General features: G+C 36.6%; 2 protein-coding genes across 2 annotated transcripts; one reads left to right on the forward strand and one right to left on the reverse strand.

Annotated features, from left to right (window-relative positions):
• The first annotated feature begins 402 nt into the window (after nucleotides 1-402).
• On the forward strand, nucleotides 403-912 carry LOC114525116. The gene has a single exon (XM_028546322.1). The coding sequence runs from the start codon at nucleotides 403-405 to the stop codon at nucleotides 910-912; it is 510 nt and encodes a 169-aa protein (XP_028402123.1).
• Nucleotides 913-24,243: 23,331 nt separating this feature from the next.
• Nucleotides 24,244-26,692, reverse strand: LOC114525217 (Werner syndrome ATP-dependent helicase homolog). The gene is made up of 2 exons (XM_028546441.1): nucleotides 26,193-26,692; nucleotides 24,244-26,071 (listed from the first exon to the last, which is right to left on the reverse strand). Exons 1-2 carry the CDS (start codon nucleotides 26,429-26,431, stop codon nucleotides 24,664-24,666), a joined length of 1,647 nt encoding a protein of 548 aa, XP_028402242.1. The 5' UTR covers nucleotides 26,432-26,692; the 3' UTR covers nucleotides 24,244-24,663.
• Nucleotides 26,693-27,379: the final 687 nt, after the last annotated feature.

A 27,379-nucleotide genomic window follows, 5' to 3' on the forward strand; every position in this document is an offset into this window, starting at 1 on the left:
ACATAGAAACATAGAAACATAGAAACATAGAAACATAGAAACATAGAAACATAGAAACATAGAAACATAGAAACATAGAAACATAGAAACATAGAAACATAGAAACATAGAAACTTAGAAACATAGAAACATAGAAACATAGAAACATAGAAACATAGAAACATAGAAACATAGAAACATAGAAACATAGAAACATAGAAACATAGAAACAATTTTTCACTTGTTTCCCTGGCGGGAAACATTGCATTTATTTAAAGTCATGTGACTACGAATGAACCAATCACATTTAAAATACACAGCACCTATATAACAATGCACATTGTTGCTTATATATATATATATATATATATATATATATATATATATATATATATATATATATATATATATATATATATCAACATGTCTTCGAGAGAATTATCGAATGAAGAAATCAATCTATTAGAACGAGGTCTCAAATTCACTCCAACGCCGAAACAGAATCGAAGTGAACTAAAAACTGACATTCAGGAATTTACCAGAAGAATGCGTCTACTGGAATTTTTTAACAACCAGCGACCAAATGAAGATACTGACAAATCGTTGGTGAAAAACCCATCAAACTTTGTACCACCAAAGTCAGAAGATAGATACCTCAACATGTTTATTGAAGCAACAGCGAACTACCATAAACACGACACAACGGCGAAGAAAAACAACCTATCCAGAGCCGAACAAGACGCATTGGACAAATTGAAAAACGATGACACAATTATCATTAAGGAGGCTGATAAAGGCGGAGCGACCGTGGTCATGGACAAAACATTTTATCGTGCTAAAATACAAGAAATGCTGGCCGACAACGAACACTACGCAGAACTGACAGACACGAACTATGATGATAAATCATCAAAAAAATTGGAACACACTTGAAAAAATTCGACAAGGAAACAACAAGGAAAGAGAAAATTACTTGCAGAATTTCGCCTGGAAAACCTCCAACTTCTATGGACTACCAAAAATCCACAAATCACAAGCCGTAAAAGAAGCCATAGAACAACAAAACTCCACGTACATCAAGATACAAGCGCCACCAGATCTGAAACTTCGCCCGATTGTTGCTGGTCCATCGTCACCCACACATCGATTGAGCAATTTGATAGACATAATTTTGAAGCCCCTGTGTCAACATGTACCAAGTTTCATCCGCGATGACCTCGATTTTTTAAGCCACCTCCCAGAAACAGTCAATGATAACGCACTCCTTGTATCATTTGACGTTGTCAACCTATATACGAGTATTCCGCATGAACTCGGCCTTACAGCTATCGAATACTGGATTGACAACTTTGGAAATTCTCTCAACCGATCGTTTTCTAAAGAATTCATCATGGAATCGATTACAATTGTCCTGAAAGAAAACACTTTCCACTTCGACAATAAATTATATCAACAAATTCAGGGAACAGCGATGGGGACGAAAATGGCCCCAACTTATGCGACCCTCGTACTTGGATACCTGGAAGAGAAACTGTACTCAGAATTCGAAACGCGATTTGGTAAAGAACAAAAGGAGGAATTTGTACGCGCTTTCAAGAGATATTTAGACGATTGTTTCACAATCTGGAACAAATCAGAGGAAGATCTGAGGAAACTACTTGCTATGTTAAACAGTCTCCACGAAAGCATCAATTTCACGGTAGAATTTGACAACGCCAAGCTCCCATTTCTAGATGTGTTAGTGTACAAGCAAGATGACAAGTTGAATACGGACATCTTCTACAAGGCAACTGACACAAACCAATATCTCAACTTTAACTCGTGTCATCCCAAACACACGAAAACCAACATCCCTTACAGCCTGGCTCGCCGCATATGTTGCATTGTGTCAGACCCACACATCAAAACAAAACGACTCCGCGAACTCGAAAAATTCCTGTTACAACAAAACTACCCTAAGAACCTCATCACAAAGGGAATAGAGAAAGCAACCTCTCTACCAATGGCCGAACTTAGAACACCAAAAAACAGAGATGACAACGCAAAGATCCTTCCGCTGGTTTTGACACATAATCCCAACAACCCACAAGTAATCAATAAGATAAAACAGGACATGCAATTCCTAGAGAACTCCGAGAACATGAAAACAATTCTGGAAAGTACGAAGTTTATTGTCAGCCGCCGCAAGCCAAAAAACTTGAAGAAACAACTAACACAAGCCCGGTTCGTTTCCGAGAGAACTGCCAGCAGTGTGACAAAATGCGGAGAAACAAGATGCGGTACCTGTGCAATCATAGTGACCGGAATTGATATCAAACTGAAGAACGGCAAAGCGTGGAATATAAAATGTCAGATGAATTGTAAATCGCGGAACGTTATATACGTTCTACTCTGCACAAAATGCAAAAGTTTTTATGTCGGCCAAACTGAAAATCTCCGTCACAGAGTTACGCTACACAGACAGCAAATAAACCATAAAGAATATTGCCACTTAGCAGTAAGTGAGCACATCAGAAAATGTAGCAATGGCAACTTCCAGATTATGCCGATTTATCAATGTGACAGTCATTCAGACCGCTTAGTCAGGGAGTCGAAGGAAAGAGACATTATAACTATACTTCAGCCGGATTTAAATTCATGTCAATAATAATACCATGCAGTTTATGTAAGATTTTGTTATATGTTTTCATATCTTTGTTTGTGTGAAATATTTATGTAAATAATTACCATTAAGTAATCCAACACCACACGTGTAGTGACGTAGTGGCAAACCAGTGAAATATGTAAATATAGGATATCACAACTCATTTCTTACAAAGTATTCAGCACCTGAGGAGCTTTCAATAAAGCGAAAACGTTTGTGCAAAATGATTAGATTTAGTGTTGTTTGATATCCTTTGTCTGATCTTCATTGCTTCCGAGACAAACTTTTTTTTATATATATATATAAATATATATATATATATAATATATATATATATATATATATTTATATATATATATATATATATATATATATATATATATATATATATATATATATATATATATATATATTTATTTATTGAAAGACTAGCTTTATTTTCTTTCAATAAATAAATATATTTTCGCTCTGCCAGTAATGGTATTGAGCGCTCTTCAACCATTGTCAAGTTCTGTGAACTCTTTGTTACAGTCAATTCTTTGGATATATATATATATATATATATATATATATATATTAATATATATATATTTATATTTATATTTAATCTTAAAATATTTTCATCGCTACACTGTGTTTCACGCTTAAAAGCGATCTTCAGGCGAATGGATACTATGATTTTATAACTAACGGTTTGCTGACGCGTTGAGATGACTTGCGCGTGCGTTTGCGATTTTGAATTTTTGCGCGCTGAATTTATTGCGGTGTCTACACTTCGCAAACAATTCCGATCGTTTATTCAACGCTCTGTCTTTGCTCAATTCAAGGATATGAAGTTTCTCCTCCAAACACAGATTACATCTTTTTCCACCAGCTCTACACGCCGGGACTTGCTTTAAAAGGGACCACTTGATAGAGAATTGTCTCTCGCTTTCTTTCAATATCCAAACATATTTCGAAAGTTCCGTTTCTGTCGAGTAGCGCGCGTTGTTGAATGACTTTTTGTGGTTAGAGAAACGGTTCTTGAAGCTTCCTGCTGTCATTCCAACATATTCTTTCGTATCGCCGTCGTCGGTTGACGTAATTTCAGCTTTGTAAACCACGCTCTCTGACATAAGCATTTTCCTGATAATGGACATTCTTCTTTGACGCGACAGTTGCAGTTTCTTTCGCTGGATAACAAGCTAATGAAAGAAAATGTAACAAAATCCTACAAAATAGGAAAGGATAGTTTAACTGAAGAGATCAACGCCGAACTAAAAAACATAACAAGCAAGGCTTCAATTGCAGATCGTGTGGACACAATGGCCAAAAAGAACGCATTCATCACTTTGAAAGACCACAAAGATAACTTTGAATCACATCCTAAGTGTCGCCTCATTAATCCTTCCAAAAGCGAACTCGGAAAAGTAAGCAAAATAGTACTCGACAACATCAACGACAAAATGAGATCTATCCTAAACGTCAACCAATGGAAGAATACACAATCTGTCATTGACTGGTTCCATTCCATCAACAACAAACCCAATCATACATTTCTCTCCTTCGACATTGTCGAGTTTTATCCCTCAATCACTGAAGATCTATTCGATAGGGTCATTTCATGGGCAAAATCTTTAACAGAAATCTCTGATGACCACATTTCAATTATCAAGCACTCGAGGAAATCGCTACTTTTCTACGACGACAAAACGTGGGTAAAACGAAACAACAACTCACTATTCGATGTAACAATGGGCAGCTTTGATGGCGCAGAAATATGTGAAATTGTCGGACTGTATGTGCTAAATAAGCTTTCTAAAAGATTTGGCAAAGATAACATCGGATTATATCGAGACGACGGTTTACTGCTGTTAGAAGGCACCGCAGGAAGATCAGCAGATCTGGCAAGGAAAATGCTACACAGCATTTTCAATGACTTGGATTTAAAAATCACAGCTGAAGTAAACAACCACATCGTCAACTTCCTCGATGTCACCTTCAATTTGCAAGAAGAGAGCTATCACCCATACAGAAAGCCAAACAACGACCCTCTTTACATTGACAGCCGCTCCAACCATCCTCCCTCCATCATTAAACAACTTCCGAAATCAGTAAACAAACGAATATCAAGTTTATCATCCGATGAGTCAAGCTTCAACTCAGCCGCGCAATTCTACGAGAATGCTCTCAACTGCAGTTATTATAAAGCCAAACTACATTACACAATCAATAACGCCAAACCCGACCGTTCATCTACCAATAACCGTAAGAGAAAGATCATCTGGTTCAATCCCCCCTTCAGCAAGAACGTGAAGACGAACGTGGCCCACAATTTCTGCATTGATTGACAAGCACTTTCCTAAGACGTCGCGTCTCCACAAAATCTTTAATCGTAATACGGTAAAGGTCAGCTACTCCTGCATGAACAACGTAAAAACCTCAATCTCAAACCACAACCACCGTGTGTTACAAAGACGAAACGATCCATCCAGCGAAAGAAACTGCAACTGTCGCGTCAAAGAAGAATGTCCATTATCAGGAAAATGCTTGTCAGAGAGCGTGGTTTACAAAGCTGAAATTACGTCAACCGACGACGGCGATACGAAAGAATATGTTGGAATGACAGCAGGAAGCTTCAAGAACCGTTTCTCTAACCACAAAAAGTCATTCAACAACGCGCGCTACTCGACAGAAACGGAACTTTCGAAATATGTTTGGATATTGAAAGAAAGCGAGAGACAATTCTCTATCAAGTGGTCCCTTTTAAAGCAAGTCCCGGCGTGTAGAGCTGGTGGAAAAAGATGTAATCTGTGTTTGGAGGAGAAACTTCATATCCTTGAATTGAGCAAAGACAGAGCGTTGAATAAACGATCGGAATTGTTTGCGAAGTGTAGACACCGCAATAAATTCAGCGCGCAAAAATTCAAAATCGCAAACGCACGCGCAAGTCATCTCAACGCGTCAGCAAACCGTTAGTTATAAAATCATAGTATCCATTCGCCTGAAGATCGCTTTTAAGCGTGAAACACAGTGTAGCGATGAAAATATTTTAAGATTAAATATAAATATAAATATATTGCTCTATCACACCTCGATATTGAGCACTCTTTGTTCAAGTACGGACAACGAAATATTATATTGGATATAATATCATCATCATCTATATATATATATATATATATATAATATATATATATATATATATATATATATATATATATATATATATATATATATATAATATATATATATATATATATATATATATATATATAATATATATATATATATAATATATATATATATATATATAATATATATATATATAATATATATATATATATATATATAAATATATATATATATATATATATATATATATATATATAATATATATATATATATATATATATATATATATATATATATATATATATATATGTATAGGTTATCATATGAGGGGCGAGGTGATATCGGTTTTATCGCTTGAGGGACGATATCATAAATGTCACGAGTGAGCGCAGCGAACGAGGGACATTTATGATATCGTCCTGAAAGCGATAAAACTTATAGCACCTCGTCCCGATGTAAAACAATGTGCCCTCCCGGCTATCACCAGAGCGCAATGGTGACTCCTGCACTTGGGACACAGGACGTACGGTTACACATTGTTGGAATTGTATAGTGAAGTCACCAGAGTGCTCAAACTTATACAAGTGAGCTTTGCATAAAGCTTGCGGTGAACGTCTCTCGATGAGACTCTCCACACAATTCCTAGAGTGCTCTAACCGCGCATGCGCAGTGAGCGTAATACAACATGTGTAAAACAATATATATATATATAGGTTTCAGTTATAAAATCAGTTATAATATACTAAATTCCTTAACTTCACTGATTTTAGGAACGAGAGACATAACGTTTGGTAACATTAATTTCGCTACTTTTGCAGTCGCAGCGATATGGATACAGTTTGAGGGGTCATGCTTTCGGTAGGGGGCAAATTGTTAGAAGATGAATAGACAATGGTTGAGTAGCCAATCAGAATGTAGGATTTGTAATAGACAATAGTCGGAATCCTACATTCAACCATTGCCTGTTCGTGATGGTGAACGTTTGGGAAAAATTCGCTCGCGCGACCGTATAAAATTGAATTAATTAAATTATTTTTCGGTGCAATTGCGGTGTATTGATTATTTTCTCGAAATTAATATATCTAGGTACAGGGTGTATACTAAAACAATTAGACAACTCGCCTTCGTTGTCTATGAGCGAATAGTCAACTCAGGCTTCGCCTTCGTTGACTATTCGCTCATAGACAACTCGAACTCGTTGTCTGATCTGTCCTTAGTTGTTTTTGTGATAATAGGCTTTCGTCTGAGTGTTATAACAGTTTTGACCTTTTTTTCAATTTTCTACAGTTGTTTCTGGCCTCTTTCCTCCAAGTAATACGAGTTGGAATAGGCTGGTGGGTATCTGAATTATTCTGGACGGGTAAACTAATTTGAGGGTGTAAAATGCTTGGCTGCACTCCGTTCTGAGCTTTACTTCCACTATTTTGCTTTGCTGTTTTTCATAACGTATGGGACGTGGGGAAGGGGGGGTTTGTTCCATGTTATTCTGAAACTATTGGTTGTTGTTCTGGTAACTAGCACATGGACAGCCCAACCTTATTTTAATAAAGGCTGCATTTAGACCAGGATGGGGCAGTCAAAATAGATTTGAGCAACTTTGGTGAAAAATTGCATATGTTGTCTCACTGGGCTAGTCACAGCACCGCATTGTGACGTCACGTTAAAATTTTTTAAAACTTCAGTAACTTTAGCCTGCGTCACAGACGCTGGTGAGCCACCGACAAAAGGTGAGATCGAAGGGGGCTCGAATTTCAAAATGAGGGCGCTCATAAGCGTCTGTGCAGCAGCGACACTTAACGTGTTCTATAATTTATTCGAACGCCAAAATTATGCAGATTAAATGACTATTATAGCATGACGTTTAGGGGGCGTGGAGAAGCGAAAATTATGTAGATGATCAAAACATGTCGGACATATGTATATTATGTCTGCTTGTTATTGTCAAAATTACTGAAAAACATCGCGTCGAAGGCAAGGGGGCTTTTAAGATCATTCCTGAACTTGAAAGTTTACCTGTCCAAGTAGAAAGAGTAAGTGATTTTGTCTGCGCGTTCTGCGTGAAAAAGCTAAAGAAACGAAGAAACCTTCTCGAACAAATCGAGTCAATCGATGCATTCTATGCAAATATCCATACTAAACTTCCTTCGTCGAGTTCTTCGCTAAAGAGGACAAGTGAGATTTGTTTGGAAACTGATGGTGTTGGTGTGAAGGTACATCGTGGCAACGAAGGAGAACGTTTGCATAGGACAGAATCGCAGACTGAACCGAGGACTGAACCGTTTTGTAGTTCACCTATACGCCAAGCAACTAGGCCAGCAATTATCAACGCCAATCCGCAATGGCCTGTGTCACCAATTCATCCTCGAAAAGATCCCGAATCCACCACTGTGTCTGTGAGAGTTGAATGGCCAAGTAAAAAATACGAAAGAAAACTGTCAAAGGATCTCGAATCTCTGGGAAAAATGCTTGTGCGAGGAACATATAAGCAGATAGCTCGCGCAGCGTGGAAGAGTGCCAGCCTAAAGAAACAACTCCAACTGTTAGTTTTAAAAGAAGTGGATCGAGAGTGTACAAATCTTTGTTCGAAGAAAAATCCCAGTTGCCTAAGAAGCCCAACCAAAGAAGATATGTTGAAATTTTCAATCGAAGGCCTCAACAAAGAATTGAAGGAAAGAGCACCATTGGCATTCTCTGTGCTAGTAGCCGCTTCTGTGAACACTCGAAGTAGATCCAAGAAGAATGCACGCCTAGGAGAAGATTTCTGGTCGCCTGCTGTTGGTATGGCTGCAGCAATTTGCTTGAAAAATAGGTCAAAGTATATGAATGCATTACAGCTACTGATTACAATATTCAATTATCACTCAGGGTGGCAGGTATGTAGAAACAACGTTTATTTATTTCCATGGTTATGTTTATGAATTTTAGGGTAAAGTCGAGGGAACATGCTTACATAATATATGTGTGCAATTGATAAAAATAGGTACGCTAAGCGTACATGTATCTGCGTGCGGCAAGCAGGTTAGGGTCCTTTAAGCATATAGGACGGCGACACGAATAAACGGCTTGATATCAATATAATGGGCCGCTAGAAAGAAACAAATAATTACAGACGTATGAGAGTTTCATAAGTTTTTACGTCTTACAGGTCTCACGTCTTGTGTATGTCTGGATTTCAATAAATAGCGAATATTAAGGCGGTTTTCCACTGGCGATAATTTGCAATGAGCTTAATTTATTCATTTCACAAGCACGTTAAAATACGATTTACAATGTAAATACCCATACAGATCGGCCGCTCGTATTTTAAATAGTACTTAGTGCCAACAATATATAACAAGTGAATTTTAAAAGTAACTTTTTAGAATATACGGTTATCCTTTATAGTCCATATCATATGACAGGTCAAAAGTACAGTAATAATGGAATCAGACAGAATATAATGTCAATACAACGCGATACAGTTAAAATCATGTTCATTACGCTTCAATGGGCAGGAGTAATGGTTGAATCACCAGTGTTTCTTGAAAAGAATGTAGTGAATTAGGCTTATAGGTCACAATTGGAATCCGTAGAAACTGCAGACAATGTTGAAACACAGCAGGAAATTTCAGTTCCAGTTTTAGAATAGCCACAGTAGAAAAAACATAGCTATACTGCAGGAAATCCGTACAAGTTGCGTCGTTGATAAAACTCATATCGTTTGATCACAAGTTTAGTTTTTGCACATTCCAATATTCTAATAAATTCGATCAATCCATTATCCAAATGAGATATGATTTCTTTCTTTGTTTCATGATAGCCATGGAGTTTGCATTTAAATTTTGTGCAAGAGGAATGTCGCATTGTTGATATGCCAATACATTCTTTAAAAAGGTTGCATTCATCTAAAAAGGAAAATTAAATTTTGTAAAGGAGAATGATAATGTGGCGACTTAAAAAAGGAGCTAGAAAAGAAAATAGGGGGGGGGGTTTGTGGTTAAAACGTTTTCTTACCTGGTGATAAAGTGACAATCAACCTTTGTTTAGCTAAACTTCTGCCAACTATGCCGCTTATTATTTGCTTTAATGAAAACAATTGACTAATGCACATATTGCTTTGTGATCTGAAAAATAAGTTTCTAAAATGTGTGAAGTAATTTCTGATTCTGGCAAGTTTGTGTATATATGATCAATTAACGTCTGATTATCTGTAGTGACATTGAAAACTAATTGTCTGTAGTTATTCTGTTTGATAAAAATGTCATACAGTGGTCTTCTACTTTCTTCATCCAACCAATTGATATTGAAATCACCAATGAAGATGTTAAATTTGGAGTTTGAAGAGGTCAAAACTGTAGTTATTGCTGAACACAGTTGTTGTACTGGAATTCTGGGGGATCGATATATACCAATGATGGTAACATGAGGAAGAATCATCACTTTTATGAGAGTTATTTCAATGCCGTTAATATTATTAGAAACTGGATATCCTGGTAAGAATTCTACTCGGCTAAAAATTGCCATGCCACCAAAAGGTCGTGAGGTCAAAGAATGACTATCATTTCTGAACAAAGTATAACCATCAATCCAGTACATACCATCATTATCTGAGCTGATACATCGAGTTTCGGAGAAAATATTGATGTCAGTATTTGTGAAATTTAAATCATAGATAACATCATCAATATGTTTATGCAATGACCGTGCATTTAAATAACATAGTTTAAATGAGATCTGGTCTGTCTTGTAGATAGGAGTAACACTAAGAGTCAGTTGACGTTCTTTCCTCAATAACTCCATCTCAGCTACCACCTGCGGATTGACAGCTATTTTATCTTCGCAAAGATCAGTGATGTATAAGCCTTCAATTGTTGTCACTCTGCTCAAACCAACATAATGTATGTGAGGGATTTTTCTTCTAGTGTTGAAATTTACAACAATTTTTTCTTCAGTGTCACCTTGTGAACGGTGAATTGTCTTTGCTGCTGCAGGTCTCAGAGGAAACTGTTTTCTTACAATTTGTGCAGTTTTGTTTCTTCCAACAGCAAACTGAGTAGTGATTGGTTTTATTGGAGTCCATGTGGAATGAATATCTTCAATATACAGATGTCTATTTTCATGTCTGGTCTTCTCACCAACATCTGAGTGGTCAAACTGAACCCATATTACACCAGATGGCTTATCTTGTTGGTTCAATTCAATCTTTTTAACAACATTGCCAGCACCATTTGTTATGCCATCATTAGTCCGTATATTTAATGCTATCTCATTTCTTTCCCCTACTGACAATTTAAGGTTTGAAACAATTTGCTTAGTCTTCCTCGGATCATCTGGTATTTGACTTAAGATTTTATCTCGAAGTTGAACAGAGTTAGCACCGATAACACTATCTATTGCTTTGATTGAAAACTTTTCACTGGGTCCTGCATTATGCACTCTCTCATTGAATTCATTTACCTTTTTATTTTGTATGAACAAATGAGGGACATTCATAGGATCTGCGCTGCTATTTTCTTTTATCACTCTTTCTTTGAGTTTCAATATGTCTTCCTTTGTGTGTTTTCCTTCCCGAAGTCTATTTAATATCTCAGAAAACACTTTGCTTTCCTTCTGTCGCATTATTTCTTTTAATTCAAACATATTAAAGTGATCTTGCCATTTGTTCGGAGCAAGAACGCCATATTCTGAGTTGTCCAGATTCTTAAATATATACCTATCCATAACAGGTTCTAGTTGAAATAAGTCACCTATTGCAATGATGCTTACACCACCAAAGTCTTCTTTGCTTCCTTTGATGTCTTTGAGTCTATTATTTATTTGAATATTAAACATTGTACTGCCAACCATTGAGATCTCATCCAAAAATATAAGTTTCAGACCTCCAAGTTGGCACCGTAAGGTGTTTAATCTACTGGAATCAAGTGATTTGTAATTTTTTAATGATTGACATGCAGGGATTGCAAGTGAACTGTGTATTGTCACACCTTTAATAATGTAAGAAGCTTTGCCGGTTGGCGCAAGCATTAATATTTTCACTTGATGGAAGTCATCACCTGCTCTAGTGTTATAATACTTCAGTGTTGCTTGATAGAGACATTTAATAAGATGCGATTTGCCAACACCAGCTCCTCCACTGAGGAAACAGTAGAATGGGTCGTCAGAGGTTTTAACAAGGTGTAACACATGATAGAAAAACTCTTTTTGTTCTTTGTTTAATTTTTGAACCATTTCTCTGTAAACATTGTCTTGTTCTTCATTTAGTATCAACTGCTCAGTATTAGCGGCAGTTGAAGGAATTCCAAGATCAGTGGATAGGTCATAGTTTTCGTTAAACTCTGGATGAAGGTCTTGCGTACCTTCTGACTTGTCTTTATGCTCAATGTTTTGTGTTGCTGGAGCAACAAGGTCATAGCTTTCATCATTATTTTCCATATTGTTGAGCTGTTCTTGAATCTCATTCATATCCTCACTACAAATTGCATAACATTTCATTTGATCATCTATTATATTTTTTACTTGCAAATAATGTTGCTCATAAGATGAGTAATGTTTTATTAAATCAGTTGTTTCATTCCTCCATGAGGTGAACAACATTATGAGTTCACGATAATGTTTTTCAGAGTCAACCACTTTGTTAAAACAGATACTTCGGATAATTTTAGCTTTAGATCTTCTTTTATTGTTTTGTTCGCTTCCGTCTTTGTCATTATGATGATCAACATCATCATCATCATTATCATCAATATCACCAAAGTTTGTCTCAAGTGGGTAATTATCAATATCTAAAGCACGAGATGTTTTCACATATGGCTTACCAGTAGAGTCATACCACGCAGCCCAATCTGCAAGAGACAAATTCTCGTATTTAACAGGTCGTTTAATGTAACGCTTTATTAAGCCAGATGCGTAAACCTCATCAGAGTCATCTTCCATATCATTAATCTCCTGCAATGGTTTTAGTAACTGAACTCTATCTTCAGGAGGTGAAGTATTTATAAATACTACTTGGCGAGAAGATTTCCTCATTGGCAGCTGCAGTACTATGTATACTGCTTCTTGTGCACTTATTTCAACATTGTTTAAAAACTTATTTCCAATATCTCTCACTTGTTGCTTAATACTGGAATTTCCTCGTCTTGCTTCCTCACAAGCGGTTCTCAACAGCTCACTCATGCCTTTTTGAGCTTTAGATATGTATGATACAATGTACATTGCACATGCATATACATCAAGTACAAACTGAATATCCATATTGGCACGCCATGCGCTGAGACATGCAGCATTATAATTATTGATCCTCAGTTCATTTGGTTTTCTTTCTAAGAATATAGTTGGTGTCTTGAGGGTAGATCGAATAGCTAACAAATAGTTTTTTTCTGTAACTTTAATATTATTCAAAAATTGGTCAAATGTAATGCTGTCGCCATCTTTCATGTCATTTAATTGTTTCGTAATGCACTTCCAAATATCTTTATGTTGGTCAAGTTCATTATCATCCATGTCATCTACATCTAATGGATATAGAATTTTGGTTGATCTCATAGGCGGTTGTGGGTAATTAAAGCGACATACACTTTTGGCCTCCTTCGGCATGTATGAGAATGACGATGAACTTGTCTGTTTACAAGAGCAAGTAAATCTGAATCATCAACTGGCTTTTTACATGTTATTATTTTATCAATGAATTCGACAATATCACAATCAAAATCTTTCCCAAATGTAGGAGCATTCTCTAGCCATATTAACATATGAATATGTGGTGATCCTCTCTGTTGATATTCAACTCTATAGAACCAGTCTGCAATTTTACCTAAAGGTGCAGCTTTGCTCATTAGAAAATTTCGTATGAATTGATTTATTTGATAATCAAAGTGTCTTGAGCAAGTTACTGGATCAGTTTGAATTAACCTGCTTTTTTCTTCCCAATTCAGGTCTCTAAGTTCATTGTCCGTATACTCCTTGTGATCAACAAGATTACCAAGTATTCTAAGCAGATGAATCCATTGAGTTTCTGCAGACGAAAAACTACAAAATAATGATGCAGGACCTAATTGCCTTATCATTGCAAATATATCCTTTTTGGCCTTTTCAAAATATGGCGGAGAACCCCTCAATGCTCGTAAAAATCTAAACCCTTGATCATGGTGAATGATATTGTCTACTGCACCTGGCTGCTTAAGTTGCCCAGCGGTAATTTTGTTGTGATTCTGACTCTGTTGGCATTTTCTCAAAGCAACCTGAGATTGCCCAAGCAAAATTTTCATTTGCAGTTTTTTTGTTTTAAAAAATATATTTTCTACACACATTGCAGCCCTTCGGTCAGATCTTCTCAACTCAGATTTACAAATTTCACTATAATGAACATCAGTAAGTCTATTTGTATTGTCAGGTCGTTTCTGTCCAAGAAATATTCCTGGGTATGCTAATTCCTCTGAGTACTTATCGCGGAATATACTAATAGGTCTGCTACCTTCAGCTGGTGCAACATTTAAAATATACTGACGCTCACTGTCAGTCACAAAGTCTGGGTCAGTTAACATAGTGTCAGTGACTCCAGCAGGTATTTCTGTTTCATCTTCACTCCACTGCTCCTCCTCAGGTGTTAATTTTGTGGTATGTGTATTACAAGCTAAGTCTGGAGAATCATTTTTTTCAATGCAACCCTCATTAGGCATTAACAAGATGTTGGGACTGCTTTGAAGCCATCTATGGTTAAAAGTTATACCTTCCTCCTGGTAAAGACTACTGTTATCAATAAGCCATTGGGCAGCTTGTACTACCTTGTTAGGCCTTACATTCAAGGACAAAGCTGAGCTTTTGTATTGCAATCTTCTCTTCAAATTGACTTTAATGGTTGCAGCTTCAATTGGCAGTCTTGGCAGCATGCTAACAGTATTCATTATATCTGCTGGTACATTGACAACATTGCCATTTATTTTCAACTGTTTTCCCCTAGGAGCTTGCATAAGTTTCTGGAATGCTATTCTAGGAGCAAGTAACCTACATTCTAGTTCATTCAAGTCAAAAAATGCTGGTTTTTTTGGAAATTGCATTCCATTAATTGCAGCACAGGGTGGAACTTTATCTTTTGCTAAGTACTTATAACATGTCTTGCAAAGCCATTCAACATTATCAACACTTACTTTAGGCAAAAGATATTTTTGCATATTTGGACTTCTTTGCCTCAGTCGAGCAGCACAAGACACACTGTGCTTATACCAAAGTTGATCACAACACGTACATTCATAAATTGGTCCTTTTGAGACAATATCATGAAAGTTTGAGATTGACTTTTCTAAAGATTGATTCTCATTTTCAGCTTGTTTGTTTTTCCTGTAGTTCCTCAAATATTCATTACACTTTTTTCTGTCCAGAGAAGTATTTACCGCTCTTTTATTTTTCATGTATTCTTTCATGCGCTCACTGTGTTCTTTGTTGTGATCAGGGGTTTTAGATGATCTTCTCTTTTTCATGTATTCTTTCATGTATGCTGCTTTTTTTTTCTTATCTTCAGGGGTTTGAGATGCTCTTTTTTTTTCATGTATTCTTTCATGTATACTGCCTTTTTTTTCTTATGATAAGAAGCTTGAGATGATCCATTTCTTTTCATGCATTCTTTAATAGACTCATTATGTTTCTGCTCATCAGCAGATGTTTGGGATGATCTTTTTCTTATCATGTATTCTTTCATATATGCTGCTTTTTTCTGAGTATTACCAGAAGAATAGGATGAACTTTTATTTTTTGTGTATTCTCTTGTACATGCCTGTCTTTTTTGATTATCTTCAGAAGTCTTAGGAATACTGCATTGGTTATGAAGTGTTGATACACATGGTGTTGTAGTGATTTGCAAAGTTGAGACATAGTGATATTCACCTAAGTGACCAACATAAACAACTGTTGGTTGTTGTTGGGGAGTTACAGGATCTATAACAGTGCATGCAGCAAAATTTTCATCTGATTCTATAATAAAAATCTTTATAGTAAGCATGTCAGCAACTGCTTGTATTACTATATGATCAGCCCATGTTCCTTGTGTGGACATGTTTGCAAGGTATGTCATCCAGGAATTCTCAACATTACTTTCAATGAATCTCTCAGGGTGTTCATTTAGATATTGGACACCTGCAGCTCTAATACCTAAATGATGATTGGGATCTCCATATAACTGGTGTGAAATTGCCTTGAAAAAGCAATCACCATCACCACCAACATCCAGTGGTCTTAACCCAAGTCCTTGTAATCTGCGTTTTAATATTACATATGGAGTTAATGGGACTATACCACCTTCGCTGTTTACAGTGGTATGCACTGGGCCCGGATTTAACTCAATATCACCTGAAAGTAATAATTTCTTACTAGAAAGACAGTATTGGTAGTTCGCATATAAAGGTTTTACACTATGACAAAAAATATTGCCAAAAAATACAAGATTACAACTGCCAAATTTCGTGCACTTAGTATTGTCATTCCTGTAAACTATAACATGACTACCATATCCTCTCTGGAGAGGCTTATATCTTTTGCAAAAAATCTTATTTTGCGTCATAAAATTCTGAAGTCTCCTCCGAAGTGGCTTGTTTGGTGTCCTCACAGAAGGCTTATTTGATGCCCGCCAAAGGGGCATGCTTAATGTCCTCCGAAGAGGCTTGTTTGGTGTCCTCACAGAAGGCTTATTTGATGCCCGCCAAAGGGGCATGCTTAATGTCCTCCGAAGAGGCTTGTTTGGTGTCCTCCGAAGAGGCTTGTTTGGTGTCCTCCGAAGAGGCTTGTTTATAAATATCCTCCTAATAGGCACAATTTCTACCCGAAGTGCCATGAAGACATTTTTTAATTTTTTAACCACACTTACCTCTTTACTCTGTAATAAATTGACTCCAAATATCACATCCATTTCTATAACTGTCCCAATATAACTAAAAGTACAGCAAAAGAAGGAAAAGTGCAAGCTGCAAAGCTAGAAATGCATTAATAGAAATGCCCAGAAAATAATATGGGAGAATGCACTGAGCTATATAAAGTGGCCAAGTGGCAAGATCGCAGGCGGAGAAAGAGGGTCGGCTATATTCCATCCACTAAACGCTTGAACATCTCAGTTGTCCTGGGTCAGTTCACTGTCCTGACTGCTGGGTACAGCATTTGTACCCATAGATATACTATAAATATCTGTTATAGCTATGTTTGTACCATCGTCGTTCCCAGGCATTCGTATTATTAATAAGGACAAATGCACTAAAGAGATAAATAAAAGGGGACCCTCAAATATTTCCTGGATCTAATCATGATCCAATGGAATAGCCAATTGTGTCTGTTCAATTTCAGAGTGTGATAAATCGAAAAATGGCTAAATTTGGAAAAGAAAATAGGATTGTTCAGAATTTGACGCCACACGTTCTGCAAGAGAAAACAAACCACTAGGCCATTGGCACTAGACTACATGTACATCGCTACTGACCCTCTCCCTTAGGGCCCTGTTTGCATGGAGCGAGTTATCCCGGGTAGGTGAGGTAAAAAGCGCATCACAACATTAGTCTTTCATTATATGCAGTTTTTACCTCGCCTAGTCGGGATAACTCGCTCCATGTAAAAAAGCTCTTAAGCCGTTTGCCTGGGAATGCCAGGATGTAACACCCGTGGCACAGAATACCCATCAGGACAACTCCATTTTTTTGCGTAAATGCGATTCGTCAAATTCGTCACTCAGCAAGTGCGTAAATAGGCGCAATCATCCTCCTGCCAATATTCAAAAATTACGTATTGGCATGGGAGTAATAGTCCATTTACGGTATAGGCTACGTGACGAATCTTACGAATCATACTTACACAAAACACAATGGAGTTGTCCTTATGATGGGTATTCTCCATATATCTGTTTGCACTCAATCTTCGACTACATTGTTTAGTGCTTACGCGCGCGGTCAGCTTTATACTGATTGTACTATATATTGAATAATGACTCAAAATATGATTGGGAAAACAATGTAGTCGAAGACTGAGCACAAACAGATATTTGGCTATTTATACTAAATTCTTCGGAAATCTGGGGAAATTTTTAGAAATTTTTGAGGAATTCATCAATTTCGTTGTGAGAGCCCAGTATATAGCTCAGTGGATCGTAAGCTCATGGCAAGTAAGCTCAGTTTTGCTGCACAGTTGTTTATTGAAAGATCAACGTTTGAAAAGTATTAAAAATTGGTAAGTAAGTTATTCAGTTGTAATCCTTATAATCGGGAATGAGTTATCACTGTTTGGGGAATGTCCATATTCAAATTGCCACAAAAAGATCGAAATATCGACCTCCTTTTTATACTCTCGAGAAAACGTCGATCAAAATTGAGCTTTGACAGCTAAACTCGCAACAATTCGGTAAAAATTGCAGTTTTGTATATCCCTTTATAACAAACTATGGTTTTCCACTGAAATATGCTTTCGTTAGTTTCGTATATTATTTTTAGTATTTTATATATTTAATCATTATAATGTATTTCATTTTTGATAGATTTTTTAAACCATTTTGTTTTCAAATTTCATTTTTATTTCTCTAACAATTTCTTTATACGCGAGTATTTCTAGTACCAGAGCTTTAGTATAATAATATTTGAGAAATTTTGCATTGTTAATTAACAGCTTATGTCATCAATTTGTAAAAACACCACATGTATTAATTGCCAGATTAAGACATAAACCTCAGTGTTTCCACAGTGTTTCTTATGTGTACAAATATAAAAAATTGTTATTAATTTTTTTGTCAGCAAGTAAGCAATGCCAACAAGCAATCAAAGACTAGTTTGTTCATTTATTAAGGCTGTTTATAACAAGTTATGGCATCAGATGATGAGAAAGATTTTTTGCTTGATGATGATAATGATATGGAAGAAATGCTAAATGAAGAAGGAATACTGGCTCAACTTTTTGACGAGACAAGTGCTGGAGATTCAACCATGGCTGTGCCTAGTGGTACCAGTGAAGTGTCTGGTTGTGAAAAGATTGAGGTGGCAAAGGACCCTTTCGCACCATGCCCTGAGCAAGTTCCTCCATCTACTGGTGTGAAAGAACATGTTCAACCACTCCCTGAGCAAGTTTCCTCACAAAATAAAGATTCTGATTCTAATTTCAATGAAGGTATAGCTGTGGGCTATGTACATAATGTTTCTCCCGTAAAAAGTGGTAATTACTTTGATTTTATATTGCAAACAAAAGCCAAAACAGTTCGAGGTATTTGCTTTGCCCGTGAGAAAAGAAAACGATTTTTAGATTGTAGTCAGAGTTGCAGCCCAGTAAAAGTAAAAAAATTTGAGATCAATACAAAAGCCAATGCTGAAGACCTAGTTATGGCCAATGATGTATCTCTTGAAGAAATTCCTACAGTTGATTTTCCAAAAACTGACATGCCAACAGTGATTAATTTGTCTACAGTCAAGACATTGTGTGTGGGCCAGTTGGTATCTTTCAAAGGAAAGGTGACCAAGCTCAATAAGTCAAAACAAGTGCAATCTGGACGATTGTCTATGGTAGAAGGAATGCTTGTTGATCCCAGTGGAACAATTAAAGTCATTTTGTGGCAGGAGTTTGGCGATAAAGTTTTTGAAGGAAGCACATATATGTTTAACAATGTTCGGGTTAAAAAAGATAAGCTAACAAAGGAAATTTATGTCAATACAGCTAAGAGTGGCACTACAATCACTTCAACAGACCCTTTTCAAGAGATTCTTCCAATTACACCTGAATTTTCAAGTCACCATAGCTGTAATACTACCACAGTTGTTGGAGAAATTTTAGGTGTAGAGAAAGTCTCTTCATATTTGTGCTGTGTTAAATGCTCCCAGAAGATTGAAGCTACCAATAGTATCATTATTGAGTGCACTAATTGCCATATGAAACAAAGAGCTAAAAATTGCCCGAGACATTGGTACGCACATATTCTGTTCAAATCTGCCATTGACAAATTGAACATAACTCTTTTTCAAGATGTGTTGAATGGCCTGCAAAATGTTGATTTCAGCAGTATGACCGAGGGCATTCTGGTTGAGATTTTGCTCACTCTACCTACCATAGAACTCACGTACCAAAGGTATACAAAGATTGCCTCAGCCATTACAGTTGTATGACTTGATATTTAGATAAATAATTTTAAAAATTTAACTTATACATAACTTATACATGTTGCTATCTTGTTTTATTGGTGACTTTGTGCATGGTAATATTTGGATACTTATTGGGATACTTACTGGACTAAAATTGTAACTATTAGTTACAATTTTAGTCCATTAAGTATCCCAATAAGTTAACATTAGATGTTAATATTTTGTTTCATTGGTGGCTTAAGGAAATATTTAGCCAAATAACTGAAACTTTAGTCATAAAATTGTAACTATTAGTTATGATTTTAGTCCAATAAGTTAACACTAACAATAAGTTAACATTAAATGTTGATATTTTGTTTCATTGGTGGTTTATAAAAATATTTGGACAAAAAACGAAAACTTTAGTCATATGGTTTTATGACTAAAGCAGTGTTTACACTACAACCCTAGGTGTACCTTTGGACAATTTTTTTTGTGATTTCAGCCTGTCTTGAACCAGGAAATCTGGATCACCCCCTTCTTTTGGTTCTAGATTGCCTAAGCTAGACCTCACCAAAATGCATTTTGGCTACAAAAATTAAGTGCAAAGCTAGATGTAGACAGTGGCCTAAGTAGAATGATAATTGGGGGGGGTGGGGGTGAATATTCATATATCCAGTTCTGCCCCACAGATTTCTTTTGTAATTGCAATACCTAACAATAGAAATCCATGGGGCAGAACTGAATATATGAATATTCACCCCCCCCCCAATTATCATTCTAGTTACACCCCTGGATGTAGAGCTGGCCTAGGCTTGTAGTGTAAACATTGCAGTCACAGCTCATCCTGGTATTTCATTTCATTGGTGACTTGGTGTATGTTGATATTTGAATAAAATAATATGAATATTATACTAAATGATGACTGTTGGCATTTTCATTTGCATTACATGTTTGTTAAACTTTAAGCATAATTTGTTTCGGTAGAAAAATGCAACCTTTCAAACTGTTCAATTTCTTTCCAAATTAACACATTAATTAAAGTGCAAATATAAGTGTAGTACTGGAAAAATCAAAAATGTAGCTTGCACGGGCCGGCCTAGTTTATTTCTTCTGGGATGTTCTACACGTATTCAGCAAGATAAACATTTCTGAATGAATGTGAAAATTTACAACATAATATGGTAATTATAAAAGTTAACGACATGGTTAGGTTCGTAAAACACATAAAATTGTCTCTGAAGTCTCAATAATTTTATGCTTGAATGCTATAAATTCAATAATATGAAACCAGATAACATACATATTTCGCTCGACCGCCGAGACCCCGGGCAAATAAAGTAAAATAGTTGAACGAATACCGGCGTACTCAACTCTTATAATTTATTTCAACATTATTTTTTAGCGAATTTTGCAATATAGTAGCAATTAAAAATCCAAATACACCTTTCGGTTTTCGCTGCGGCCATTTTGTATCCACAAATACTGATTGAACGGTTTTGTTCACTTTTGTCGCATAAAAATGCATACGGATCTAAAACGTTGGTCGATTGGCTGCTGTTTAAGTACGTCGTCCCTCATTGGCTGCGGACAACAAAACTAACCTAACAAACTTTCAAACCCGATAGCAATGTATCTGCGAGCGCAGAGCGCGCAGATACAATAAAAATCTAACATACTGATAACACTACTAAGGTGATCAACGTGCAATATGCTGCCTAATGCACCTTAGTTTGCAATTTTAATCTGTGTACATAACATCATGTGCTTGCAGGATAGCACTACAAAATTAAATTTGTGTATACACAATAAGTTCTTTGCTGATACTTTCCATTTGTAATCTTATATTATAATACTTTAGGCTACTCTTGCACGGCTGGCTACACTACGAATTATGACATCGCATTCATATCTTTACAAGAAGCTGGATGAATATGGATCTGGGTATCGTGACAAGATTTTAAAAGCTGTTGACAACCAGTGTCAGTTCATTAGAGAGAATGAAGCAGATACACAGCTATCATGCGACATTGGACGAAAGATAACCATTGACAACTTTGACTACCGGCAGAATGTACACCATATGACAGAACAGCACCAGAACATTGATGTTCACCTTGTTTCTGTGATGTCAACAGAAAATCGTGTTGGAGGCATAGAGTTCAGTGATGAGAAGAATGGTCCTGCAATTATGAAGCTTGAGAATGGGACATTCATACCAAGTGATGGTGACCATCAACTGCATAGGTCGAATTTTATCACCTTGGTTGGTCGCATACTTGTGGATAGTATACCATGTCTGAAATTCCTTGCTGATGTTGTCACGTCCCATATTCAACATAAATACAGCTCAGAGATGGCAAAGAAGACAGATACTGTAAGGAAATTTTTTTCTGTCTATTTTGATTTTCAGCTGGCAGAACATAATACTTTAAACCTATACTTATCCATCCATAATATATAGGTATTGTTATGTGTACCATAAATGTCAGTTTAACTTTATGTGTTATGAACGTACCTCTAGACATTTATGGGTCTCATTTATGAGAACGAAAATGATGCAGATGGTATCACTAACGTCATCAAAGAATTGCATCAGTACGTGCCCCACGGTCTGAATGATGATGAAACTGATGGAAAGTATGGTGAACAGGGGATTGTTGGAGACCAGCTTACCGTGGAAAGATTTGTCAACGCACATTGCTCTCTGGCAAATGGATTTACAGAAAAGGAACAGTGCAATGGCCTTCATCCTGAGATAGCAGATTGGCATTCTGGTAATAGATTCTTACAGGTACAGTATATATGAATATATAGTATTATTTTTTTAACAAGACTTCCAGGGAGAGTTGCGTAGTGTGGCAGCATACTGCCAGGAAATCTTTTAGTTGTAGGAACCACTGAGTATTTTCATAAAATACACAACAATGGTAACTCTGAATAAAGTAAGCATTTTTATTTCATTAATGTTTCGACTTAATTTAGTCATGATGAAAACCTATGATCTAAACCTATATAACTGACATATAATCAAAATCAGGCTAAAATTTAAACTAAACCTTTAACTATGTGTATGTTTATATTATGTTATGTACATTTTTTACAGTTAGCATTCCAGAACCTGTACAGCCCATCATCAAATTTTGACAAGTGCACAATGTATGCTGACCGTACTTTAATCAACCGACGAAATGTGAAAAGTGAAGTATCTTCTGCTGCAAATCCTTGCCGACAGTTTTTTACCTTGGAGGTAAAAGCTCGTGTCATTGCTGCTGGGTTGACAGTGTTGAAAATGGATAAATTAGAAGACGAACCTGCCAAGGATTTGTCCTTCTGGCGATAATTCCTCGAAAGTTGAGAAGACGAATTATCTCAAATCCATCTCTGCAAAGGTAAACTTAATTATTTTCCTATTATATGCTAGTAGTCATGCCTGTAGAAAAGCCCCCTGGGTGTGCTATGCCAAGAAAAATCAACTGAAAAATCATCTTGCAAGTTGCATGCAAAAAGTAAGAAATTAAAAAGGAAGAACGTGACACGGCACGCAATCAGTAGGTACAGTATCTAACTGTGCAGGCTAGGATGATATAGTACACAAATGAGAGGAAACAGAAGTCTGATATTATAATTCCTATATACTGTAGGTTGTTGATGAATTTATCATTGATGGAAGAAAGAATGAAAGAATCCTCCAGTGTATGGATAACATCGATCTTTGCGAGAAAGCTAAAGAGTTGTCACTGGATGACAATAATAGATACCGATGTAGATATGAAGGTTGTTCAAAAACATTTGCGCAATATGGCAAGAGAATGAAGGACCACGAGGCGAAACATGATCCACCTATATTGGAGGAGGTGAAGCAGTCAGTAACTGTGGATACCACATCCGATGAAGACCAAGATGACATGTTTTCCTATCAGAAAGCATTACTGGAGTATGGCATGCTCATCTTGAACTTTTGGGATGCCATTTCTGAAGGGGATGGTGAGCGTATCATGAGATGCTGGCGGTTTTTTACTGTACTTAAGAACAGAAGGTCAATCAGCTGCAAAATACTCGCTTGAGGGTTTATACCTTATGTGCCAAGCTAATGCTCTTTTAAGTCAACAAGCAGCTCACAGATTGATATGGAACCGGTCGGTGAAGAACAAAGATGGGCCTGGTGGCAACATACCTCTTGACCTCCAACTTGAGTTTTTCAACCGAATCATGAAAGCAGCAGTTAAGAATCTTGGGCCAAATGCTTCCAAATCATCACTCAACAGAATTTCACATTCCATGGGTGTGACAAATGTGTTGATGAGGCAGTTCGAACATGAACTTTCTGTTTACAGACGGTCTGGCAAACATATTACTACCTCGTCAAATAATGATTTGCGAAAGGTTGTAAAAGAACTGCTGAGTGAGAGAGCATTTCATGTTACTCCCGGGAGAAAATACCACCACTTTAAGAACATGAAGCAAAGTTTATTGCATGGTTTAGACTTGCAAAAGCTATTTAGCTGGATTAATGAACACAAGAAAAACCTTGTTTTACATAGAAGAGCTAGATAGCTGTGGTTAAAACTGTAGTTTGGTTCTATGTTATATTCCATGCACTGTACATATTCTAAGCCTAGTTTACATGCACACTTGATTACACTAAGAGTCCAGTAGCAAGGTGGCCTGACAACCTGATTATGCTATGCAAATTTCAAATCATTATTATCTCTTTAGAAACGTCTAAAACGTATTTGAACACGAGAATGTTTGCATAGCATGACCAAATTGTCTGGCTACCACTGCTGAAATCCAATGATTTTAACATTGGAACAATTTACTATATTTTAGTGAGGCATACGCTCTCATTTGAGGGTTTATCATTCTAAATACAACTCTAAATTAGTTAAGTAAGTTCTGAAACAAGCCGCTGTTACCAGAATAGTTTGAGTCCATCTCAGACATCTCAGTGTCACCAAGTGTCGTGTCTGCAATTGTGTTATCAACACTATCAAACATGTGGTTAAATGAAGAGTCGTTCCTGAGTTCATTCCATGCAGAATTAATTGATTCATCAAAAACAGAAGTGTTTCCAGCACTTAAATCACCTGGGATGTCATACTCAATATCATCAAAAACCTCTGCAATTACTTTAAGTATAACACAAGCATACTGATTCCGCCAAATTTCAATCCGTTCATGAACATCGGTCAAGCTAAATAGTAGATGGCAGTTGTCTAAAACTTGCTTAATATGGAATTTGTTGAATTCCATTAAAACATTAGGACATGAAACGTACTTTGTTGCATCCAATCTGTTGGTCAATAGTTTTTGAAATTGCAACAATTTCTGTGCCAGGTCTTCCTTATGTTCATCAGAGACACTTCGAGTGCGCAAACTACTATTAGTTGGGATACACAAATCATCATCATCTTCTAAATCAGCGTCCTTAGAAACCAAACACCAACTCAGCCCACAGTCCAGACCATTACAATAGCAATTAGCAGCACATACATCACAGCAATTGTGAGCAGGGCTTACTTCAGTGCAAGCATGTGTGCTAAACTTCCTCATTAACTCTTGCCGTCGGCAGGTATCTGACTGCAAGAATTCCTTCATGTCACATTCACAGTATGCTGCAAGCAACCCATTATAGAGAATGGTACATGTACTGCTCTTCCCATCCCTCCCAGCTCTTCCAGACTCTTGAACATACTGTTCTAAGTTTTTTGATGGCCCAAAATGGATTACACGTCTGATTTCTTTACAATTCACTCCCATGCCAAAAGCAATTGTAGCTATTAAAACACGCAAGTGACTGTCAATAGCTGTCATATTTGCTAAAACATGGTCTTTCACAGACTGTGGTGTGCCAGCATGGAACATCTCCACAAGCCGATTCTGAGGTAAACATGAACCATTGTACATGTTAGCACCAAGATTGATTTCAAACATGCGGAACAATACTGAACATTGTTTCCTTGTCATACAATAAATTATTGTTCTTTCAGTTTGGCACTGAAGTCTTTGAAGTTCAGTTATTAGTTTCCTGAAGACATCCTCAAGACCACTTTCCTTATCCATGTAGGAGAGCATATACATTAAATTCATTCTATTTGGGTTCTGCTCAACAGTATACAGTTGATCCACATTAATGTCAAGACTTTCCAGTATTTGAGCTTTGGTGGCTTTTGTTGCTGTAGCAGTTACAATTACAAGCTTGGTGTTCTTTGGAACTAAGGCTCGGAGTTCTCCAAGACACCCAAACCATTTTCTGAAGGGGATTTTTTTGTTTCCTGCAGACAAGCCCCTAATGAAAAAGCTAGTATCAAACCCTTATTTTAAATGATATATACTTTTGTAATTCAGGGTTTGTTTTGCATACGATAAGTACACACGAAAAACATAAATACATAACACTTTACACTTACCACTGAACAATACAATGAGCTTCATCAATAGCTACTCCCACAACTTTCGACGTGAACTCCGTGTCTGAAAATATATCTCTCCACGTCTCTGATGACAGGAAGCATTCTGGGGAACCATAAACGACTGTATAAACACCATTTTTAACTAGCTGAATGGTGTCTGGGTCAGAACATAACTCGTCAACGACAGCCACAGATGGTATACCAAGATTCTGCAAATATTCCACTTGGTCTTTCATCAACGCTTTAAGTGGTGATATGACAACAAGAACGCTTGTTCCTCGAGGGTTACCAAACAACGAGTCAAACACGACCGTCAAACTCTGAAATATTAGAGATTTCCCTGCTCCAGTCGGCAAGCTAACAAAAAGATTCAAATCTCTTTCAAAAAATGCTTTTATTGCTTCCTCTTGTTCTGGATACAAACTTTCAATGTTAAATAAAGTCGCAACAGAAGATAATGCTTTTCGCCAAGAATCTTCGCCAAACTTGCCGGCCGCCATGTTGCGATTATATAAAAAAATTTATACTATAATATAAACATAAATTAACCACGGCGAACCAATGAAACGCCTGTATTACCTGGCGACCAATCACAATGAACTATCCAGATTCTGGATAGTAGCTACGTCACAGAACACGAAAAGTTGCGCTGATTCATAGTCTGTTTCTTCCGGCAAAACAAAATAAAGCAAACAGACTATGCGTAGTCTACAGTAACTTTCGTTGCGTAAATTCGTAAATTTTGTTGCCCTTATAATGACGTATGAAGTTTGTGGTTAATAATTAAGAGGAGATTTTTTATTATGTCGCGTATTTTGGCGGGAAAACGCTCAAGACCTAAAACCTTTTCGTCGTACCACTTATTTTACTTTTATTCTTTAGATTATGTTGTGAACAAAGTTTTGAACTGTATTTGGTGAATGCAAAACATCAAACAAAGGAGTTATTACAAAATATAATACGGCTATCAACAATGTTATAATGTCATTTTCTTCTCAGCGTATCCCGAGGAATCTTCTCATTTTCACAATATTTTGAGATTATACAGTAAACATACTTTGTGGATGCTTTTCAGGTCTGCAAAATATTTTTAATGCTGAACATTTTAGTGCTGTTGTGCGTTGCATGAAGATATAACTGAGGTTTTGAGCATATATTACGCGAGATAGAAAAATATCTCCTCT

The sequence above is a fragment of the Dendronephthya gigantea genome, unplaced genomic scaffold (genome assembly GCF_004324835.1).
Source record: "Dendronephthya gigantea isolate DGI-Jeju-01 unplaced genomic scaffold, DenGig_1.0 000033F, whole genome shotgun sequence".
Classification (NCBI taxonomy): domain Eukaryota; kingdom Metazoa; phylum Cnidaria; class Anthozoa; order Malacalcyonacea; family Nephtheidae; genus Dendronephthya; species Dendronephthya gigantea.

What these genes read in the sequence shown, in the direction of transcription:
- LOC114525116 (XM_028546322.1), top strand. Translation starts at nt 403, where the DNA reads ATGTCTTCGAGAGAATTATCGAATGAAGAAATCAATCTATTAGAACGA.
- LOC114525217 (XM_028546441.1), bottom strand. Translation starts at nt 26,431, where the DNA reads ATGAAAGACCAAGTGGAATATTTGCAGAATCTTGGTATACCATCTGTG. An exon ending in GCTCATTGTATTGTTCAGTG is followed by an intron (nt 26,072 to 26,192) that starts GTAAGTGTAAAG and finishes CTTTTTCATTAG; the next exon opens with GGGCTTGTCTGCAGGAAACA.